Here is an 8,929-nt window from a genome sequence, read left to right on the forward strand (position 1 = left end):
TTTCTTATACTCTGACTTGATATAGAGGTTTGGCTTCACTTGCTGAATGCTTGTTTCCGGTCAGTGACTCAGAATTGAATTAATTTAATGAATCCATAGAATCATGTTTCTCTCATATCAATATAGTTTATCTTAACATGGAAAGTACTGAATACCATAGTACGAGGGGAGGCCAATAAGTTCTTACCCTCACCATGATCTAGATGTGCTTGGGATCTGAAATTTTGCAGGTTTATAGGTGGATATCTTAGTAATATGCATGCCAATTTTTTGTAGGTCGTGGTGAATTATAGTTAGAGCCAAGAGAAATGGAGTAGGTATCATGCCGGACAAAGTTGAATACTGAGCCATGATTCCAAAAACAGCAACGAGTGGAATGTACACAAAGCATTTTGGACCTGTACCACAAAGATGAGGGGGAATTTTTAAACAGATTAGTGACCATGGATGAAAGCTGGGTATATCTATATGATCCTGAGACTAAAGAAATGAGTAAAACATGTAAACATGCTTCATCAACCACCCCCAAAAAGGCTAAGGTGCAACATTCATCCATTAATCATGGCTCTGTATTCAACTTTGTACGTAATGACACCTACTCCATTTCTCTTGGCTCTAACTATAATTCACCACGACCTACAAAAAAATTGGCATGCATAGTACTACGCTATCCATCTATAAACTTGCAAAATTTTTCAATCCCTAGCACATCTAGATCATGGTAAGGGTAAGTACTTATTGGCCTCCCCTCGTATGTTTGGTTTTACTTTGGCAAAGCAAAAAGAGCATGCTCAGTGCACCCCTCTGCAGTGGCGTATCATCCATGGGTGCAGGGTGTTCACTGCACACAGGCACTTGATGGGGGGGGGGCCCACTGTGCCCTTACCCACCCTGCACTCATAGACGATACGTCCAGGGTGTTCGGGGATGATTGGTGCAGCGGTGGGGGCCCATCATTTCATCCAGAGGGCCCCAGGAGCCTCATTGAAGGAACGGGGGGGGGGATGCGCCGCCCCTGACGGGGGAAGTGACAGTGGTATCACTTTTCCTGTGGCCAGGCTGGCACGCCTGGAGGGATGCTGGGGATGCCTGGGCAGTGACTTCTTAGACCAGTAAACAGAAAGCAAAAGCAAAGAGAGATTTCCAGCACTGGCTCTCTCTGCCGGTGTTCTGCCGAGAAAGTTCCCCTCGAAGGATAAGGACCCCCTCTACTGCGTAGGCGCAGCGCTTGCGCAGTAGGAGCCGGCGGAAATAGCCGAGGCCGAATAGAAGAGAAATCAGCTGTACACTGCGCCTGTAAGAGGGCCCCTTGCAGGCTCGCTTCGCTCGCCACACTTCGGGCATGGCCTCGCTTCGCGCGGCACTTTTATATTTTCCCTCTAGGTCCACTTGGATGGTGGGGCTTCAACCTGGACCCAGGGCGCAGGCGCCGTGTACAGCTGATTGAAGTTTTTCATCTTCGGCTATTTTCGGCGGCTCCTAGTCATTCCTACTGAGCAAGCGCTGCGCCTGCGCAGTACAGGGGGGTTCTTATCCGCCAGGGGAACTTTCTCGACAAGACACCGGGCTCTGCAATAGATGAGTCATCAGTCAGAGCCCGGTGTTCCATTAGATTAGGCGACCGGTCAGAATGTGTAACGGAAGTGACGTTTCGTTGCCGCCATCTTGCTACACCCCGCACCCGTCCACAGTAAGGATACAGTGAGAAGGATGCAAGCGGACATGGCTTACTGATTTTCCAGGTAGTCTGCACTAAAATACACATGAGATTTTGGGCATCCCCTGCAACAAAAATGTAATTTTTGGTGAGATACTCCCAAAGGGAAAGTACATATAAAGGGACCCTGCTACTTTCCTCATTAGGATTCTGGAGGTGTAGCATCTCATTTATATTTATACAAACACCCCCATTAGATTCATTTTTTACATGGACACAGACAAACAGCTATTTCTACAGAATAACAAAAGGTAGGAATCTGCATCAAAGTTTGTTAAAATCCCTGCACTGTACGTAGATCACCCAGAGGGGAATGTTTTTTTTTCAGCAAAAGTGGAGTTACTCTGAACACAAAGAAACACAGATGAAGACAAGCCCATCCTCCAATGGGATGGTGGTGGGGAGTTAGGGAGCAATGCCCAAGGGATCCAATGATGAATAGCCCTTTGTGTAAAGCACCATATGGCACACAGCTTCTGAAACTGATTACATTACAGCTTTCCAGATGTAAACAAAAGTATTACTTTACACAACTTTAAAGTGTATTTCCACATCTGCAGCGAAATTTGAGAATCCTCCACTATACAATATCTTCGTTATGTGTTCTTATTCACACAAAATATCTACATTTTTTTTTTTTTTACAAATATTGCTTACCTTTCTAGTTTCTTTTGAACAGGTTTATACAGTTGTGCTCATAAGTTTACATGCCCTGGCAGAATTTATGATTTCTTGGCCATTTTTCAGAGGATATGAATGATAACCCATAAACATTTCTTTCACTCATGGTTAGTGTTTGGCTGAAGCCATGTATTATCAGTCAACTCTGTTTACTCTTTTTAAATCATAATGACAACAGAAACTACCCAAATGACCCTGATCAAAAGTTTACATACCCCAGCTCTTACTACACAGAAGAGTTTTATGGCCTCACATAGCAAGGTAGGATATGTTAAAAAGAGTAGAATGTACCATCATCCGAGTGAAAAAAAATGATACAAAATATGTTAAAATATGCTACAGATGACATGGAATTTAGACTAGTTTCGCAGGGTAACCGCTTCATCAGGAACTATGTCTGTGCCAGAATATAGAGGAGGAGGGTAGAAAAAGTTTGTGAACAAATATATGGGGCTGCTTACCCATGCTGAGGTGCATGCAGCGCTCAGGCCAACCCGGTAGAATCTCCTGCGGCGACTGGGGAGGACACATATAAAAGGCCACCAGGAAACCAACGTCTAAATAGGTGATAAGGGAAAAAATGTAAAATCATGCCCAAACGGTGGAGATGAGTGTGTGAAACACCAGTCAAAATGAAGTGCAAGGAACCAGAATCAAGCAAAAAGAGAGTAAAACGAGACCAAATACCAGAGCGAAGACCAGAAAAAAGGGGGGGGGGGGGGTCGTGTGATAGAAGGGAGGGGGAGGTGTAAGGGGGTGATAGTGATATTGGTCTGCAAATTTTGAAGACCAATATGTGGTGGTAAAAGTAATAGATATTGGAACTCAACAATAGAAACCATCCAGGAAAGACAGGGTGCAATTAGGTGATAGCAATGAAGGTCTGAAGAAATATTAATAAAAGCTTGTACCAGATAGGTAAAAATGCACAATGTATATGTAAAGCGATGTGTAAATTGGCAGCGCTATATAAGTATCTGAAATAAATCCCGATTGGCTGAGAGGAGAAGCGACCGTATTGGCCAGGAGCAGGGGGGAAGGCACAGAGGAGGAGATGCAGGAGAAAGCCGCCAAAGCTGCCTGCTGCCTTGATGGGGTAAGTGCAGGGCTGATGGACGATTGACTGAGCGATGGTGGGTGCGGAGGTTTGGCTGACTGACCAAGCGACATGGGAGGGTTTGACCGACTTATGAACAAAAAAAAAATAGAGCACCAGCCACCGCTGCTTGTGACTTCTATCAGTGTCTAGCTGAGCACTGGTTAAAGCTTGTAGGAGGAGTTTTCATTTTCATCTGATTGTTTATGAGGCTGCTGGACCCCTGACCCTCTGTCTGGACAGTGATGATTGGCCCTGTGCCGATCACATGCACCCTCCCAAGAAAAAAAAAAAAACTCTCTACATACACTCACAAACTGAGCATGTGCAGAGTGCCCCCAAGACTCTTTACTATCAGGAGATGGATTGAGGACTGTGGAAGAAGGGGAGGATCAGAGAAGACAGGATCAAACAGCCTTTTTACACAGTGCGGTGGATTAACCCCTTAGGTTCCACAGTGAGTATAACAAGCATGCTTTACTGCATATGCAGACTGATTTTACTGTTGTGGGTTTAGTAACACTTTGAGGGACAGATTATTTAAAAAAGTGCATTAACATACAATATATCTCTCCCGAATGTTGAGATCTTTAACCCTTTGTTAGGCAGTTTACAACTGATAATAAGATCTGCCAGCACAGATAGGGTTAATTATGGTAATCATAAATCCCCAGCCTACTCCTTAACATTACATAGAAGGGAAAAGCTGGGTGGGACTTTTAGGCTGGGTTCAAACTATTTGCGGAACGGCGCTCAGCAGGGGGTCCATGCGGCCCTGTTCACCATTTCAGTGGTGAATCAGGTCTGAATTTCTGCCTGAATTCGGACCTGAAATGGAGCCAAAGACGCACAGGACCCTTTTCCAGTGCAGATCGTGACCACCCCGAGATTTGTGAAGCGGCTCCATTGAGAGCCTGGTCACACTCTCCTGTCATGCGAATTGGATGAGGAAATACCCACATCAATTTCGAATAAGTGTGAACCCAGCCTCAAGCAAGTAAAAAGGTAAGCAGCATACTTCCTGTTGTGTCTATGAAACAGAAAGCGAATGTAAACCTCACCAGTGTGGAGAAAAAAATCTGACAGGGAGGTTAACCCATTTCTGCTATCCCCCCAAAAAAGTTCGCTTTATATACTGTACGGATATTGCTAAATCGTCACCTGAACTTCAAATGTTAAAGTGGGCCAGATGATTGGCTGTTTAATGCATTTCTTATTGTGATTTCCTCTGCTTTCTCCAGTCGCAGGTGCCGCGCTTACACTTAACTGCCAACTGAACGGCCTGCAGCCTCTGCCCTTCCTCTCTGAGAACATGATCGGTGTGGACACACGTCTGTGGAATCTGATTGTCCTCGGTGACATGTTTTATGATGAGCAGTTGGCTGATGGCCTTCACCAGTGGCTCAGACGTTGTATGGACCAGCACGGGACAACCGTTCTCATTGGGGACCCTGGAAGGGGACATTTTATTGATCACCCAATACAGAAACAGCTGCAGAAATTGGCAGAATATCCCTTACCGGAATCTAGCAAACAAGAAAATTATGGACTGACCTGCACTGCCGTCTGGAAGTATCAACCCTGACTGTCTTCATTTACAAAATAGGACGGAGCAGGTCTACAGACACTTTTGGAGAAGGAAAGCCAGAACAGCCATACATCGTACTGCAGAAGTGACTTAGGTGCCCACAGCAGGATTTTCTTCCTCTTCTAATAAAGGAAGTGTGCAAGCTGACGTTTCATTTTTTGTTATGATTAGTGTTGAACTATTTTCCTTTTGTGCAATCTTTTTGCTTTTCCAATCTCACCATGGCACAGTTTTGGTCCTTCTGAGTTTATTATGTCTGTAAGAAAAAAGTCTTGTGTGGTTTTTGGTCTTTTTCCAGCTTTTATTTTTTTAAAGTTTATGCAAAACTTATTTTAGAAATCAGTGATCCACAATCAGAAAATTTGCAACAATGGACTCTTAAGGCACAAGCTACAAATGTGCAACTTCCAGTAGCTGGGGACAGGGGCGTAACTAGAAATAGCAGGACCCCATAGCAAAATGTTGTATGGGCCCCCCTGCAAACAGCCCCCCCCCCCCCACAGCTGCCCTAGTGTCAATGCAGCGTGACCTGTGCCCAATACAGCGTGACCTGTGCCCAATACAGCCTGGTCTGCCTGTGCCCCATACAGCCCCACCTATACAGAGGAAGAGGCAAGCCACCCGGATCAGCAGAGAGCGGGATTGCCCGCTGTAATAGCTTTCATTTGAATTTCCCGTCTTCCCGGGGCTCATCGTCACATAGCCTCACCTCTTGGCCCGACGCCTTTGATGATGTCACATGTCCCGCATTGGATCGGCGTTCTGTCTATCAAAGGCGCCGGGCCAAGAGGTGGAGCTATGTGACGTGAGCCCCGGGAACACTGGAAGTTCTAATGAAAGCTCTTACATCGGGCAATTCAGCTCTCTGCTGATACGGACAGCTCGCCTCTTCCTTTCCTCTCTCTTCCCCTGGCTGGGAGACTGTGCCGGCGGTGCTCTTATCCTCACTGGGCCCCACTCGGCTGCAGGCTCCATAGCGCCCGCATGGGTCGCCATGGTGGTAGTTACGCCCTTGGCTGAGAAAGACTGTGCAATGCCACAATGGTGTGAAGCATGGCCATGCAGCATTGCTTATTGCTGAAAGAAAGAAAAAGTTGCCTGTCAGCTACAGCATGTAATAGCTGACTACAGATTGGAAGTGAAAGCTCATGTTTCATAACATCAAATGACAAAATGGCATGTGTAGTAATGCTGTAGGCTACACCATTTTTTAAATGTCAGACAGGCAATCTGTGTTGTTAATGTTAAAATGTTACTAAACCCAGGACCCTGCATTCACCATATCTGGTCTCCCACAGTACACAGAACATGGAAATGGAATTATTTTAGTAAATATAAATTGCTAAATATCTGTCCTCATCAGCAGTATAAAGCAGTCTTGTGACTTCTATCAGTGTCTGGTAAAGCTTGTAGGAGGAGTTTTCATTCTACTCTGACTTTCCTATGAGGCTGCGGGACCCCTGACTTTCTGTTTGGACAGTGCTGATTGGCCCTGTGCCGATCACATGCACCCTCCCAAAAAGAAAAACCTCTCTAGCAATACCAAACTGAGCATGTGCAGAGTGACTCCAAAGGCTCTGTCTTATCAGGAGATGGATTGGGGACAGTGGAAGAAGGGGAGGAGCAGAGATGACAGGATCAAACAGCCTTTTTACACAATGCAGAGGATTAACCCCTTAGGTTCCACAGTGAGTATAACAAGCATGCTTTACTGTGTATACAGACTGATTTTACTGTTGTGGGTTTAGTAACAGTTTAACTAGTTGCCGCCTGCCCCGCTGTCAAATGACAGCAGGGTGGTGCAGCTCTCGTTCTGTCCCAGAATGGCCGCTCTCACGCACTCGTGGGGGCGTGCAGCGCAGCGATTACGGGCGCGCAGTGATTGCGGCCTCGCCGTGTTGCTAGAACACAGCGCAACGTCCTTGGCTCTTTAACCATGTGATCAGCTGTGTCCAATCACAGCCGGTCACATGTAAACACGGAGATGCCGGTAATCGGCACTCCTCGCCTCATACTGACAGAGGGCGAGGAGGGGAGAGTCGATCAGCGGCATCTCCTCACAGGGGACAGCTAGGTATGTAATCAGGGCACCTGATTACAATTAAGTGCCCACCAGTGTCACCAATAAGTGCCCACCATTGCCCACCAGTGGCAGCAATCAGTGCCCACCAGTGGCAGCAAGCAGCGCCCAACACTGCCCACAAGTGCCACCAATCAGTACCCATTAGCAATGCCAGTCAGTGCTGGCTATCAGTGCCGCCTATCAGTGCTGCCCATCACTGCTGTTGATCAATGCCCTTCAGTACCGCCTATCCATGCCGCCTTTCAGTGCCCACCAGTGCTGCCTATTAGTGCCCATCAATGCCACCTATCAGTGCCCATAAGTGCGGCAAATTAGTGCCTCCTCATCAGTGCCACCTAATCAGTGCCCATAAGTGCCGCCTTATCAGTGCCCATAAGTGCCACCTCATCAATGCTCACCAGTTCAGTTTATCAGTGCCCATCAGTGCCGCCTCATCAGCGCACATCAGTGAAGGAGAAAAATTACTTAGTTACAAAATTTACTGACAGAAACTAAGTAAAAAAAATTCTTTTCTACATTTGTGGTCTTTTTTTTGTAAAAAATAAAAAACCCAGCAGTGATTAAATACCACCAAAAGAAAGTTCTATTTGTGTGAAGAAAATGATAAAAAATTTGTCGGAAACAGTGTAGCATGAGCATGCAATTGTCATTCAAAGTGCGACAGCACTGAAAGCTGAAAAATGGCTTGTGCAGGAAGGGGGTGTAAGTGCCCTGCAGGCAAGTGGTTAATGTTCATTTTCCACAATTTTTGTTCCATACTATAAAACACTGCCAACATACAAGCCCTGATGAAGGGGGATTTGTGATCCACTCCAAATATGTTGGCTATATATATTTTTATTTACTACTGTGAGAAATAAACTATTTATGGATTTATATTTGAGTTTTTTGGCACTCTTCTCCTTCTGTCTGACTTTTCTGATACCCCATTTAACAGAGAGCAGCCTTCACAATAAACTGGAAATTTAGGTCCATTGCCCTACCCACAATTTTATTTAGCAATCTTTTTTTTTTTAAAATAAAAGTGAAGTTTTCCTTTAGGTTTTGTCGCACCAAAAGTTGCATTTCATTTCCAGTAGAGGCAGCCAATACAAATGTAATGCGAAATTCAATTAGGCATTTTGTAATGCCTAATTGGCATCCATTTCACATTTTCACTATCCCTCCTTTTTATAGTACAGTTGTACTTTCCTTTTTTATATTCTACTCAGTTGAGTTGCTGTGTCTGACATCATTTATTTTATTTTTTTACGTCTCTCTCTTGCAGATTCTGCTACGGTGCCAGCATTCTGCATCTCTATACTCGCACTTGTAGTATGCATATCAATGTCATTCCCTGCAACGTGCAAGTCTACCTGCTATCTACAAATCCCAGTGTCTTTTGCTCCAATGTATGTTGTGGAGCAGGCGTTCCTCTGTAATTAGGCTGGGCTGGATGGTGCTGTGGTTATGTATAGGCTTCAATCATGTACATGAGTGGAATGATGCAAACCTGTATTCAGTGATAACTTATCCTGGACCATTGCTCCTATAGGAAAGGCAGTGGTCCTTATATACTGGGTAGTATGACCCAAGTGGGCTTTTGTTAGTGATGTAGTGACAGTGAGACAGCAGATTTCTGAGATGAAAATGTAGAATGCCTTTTAATATTAAGGCCTCATGCACACAGACGTTTTTACAGCTGCTTTTTTGAGCGTTTTTTGCAGCTTAAAAAGGCCTGTCTATGTTAGTCTATGGCTTCATGCCCACCTAGGCGTTTTTGAG

At 45.1% G+C, this 8,929-nt stretch overlaps 1 protein-coding gene across 1 annotated transcript in view; it reads left to right on the plus strand.

The window, feature by feature from the left end:
- ETFBKMT (electron transfer flavoprotein subunit beta lysine methyltransferase) overlaps positions 1–5,224 on the plus strand; it is a 58,284-nt gene extending 53,060 nt beyond the window's left edge. The window contains exon 3 of the mRNA XM_073621862.1: positions 4,736–5,224. Coding sequence (XP_073477963.1) covers positions 4,736–5,079 — 344 coding nt within the window. The 3' untranslated portion in view covers positions 5,080–5,224. The remainder of the gene's footprint in view (positions 1–4,735) is intronic.
- Positions 5,225–8,929: the final 3,705 nt, after the last annotated feature.

Source organism: Aquarana catesbeiana, linkage group LG03 (genome assembly GCF_042186555.1).
Source record: "Aquarana catesbeiana isolate 2022-GZ linkage group LG03, ASM4218655v1, whole genome shotgun sequence".
In the NCBI taxonomy this organism is placed as follows: domain Eukaryota; kingdom Metazoa; phylum Chordata; class Amphibia; order Anura; family Ranidae; genus Aquarana; species Aquarana catesbeiana.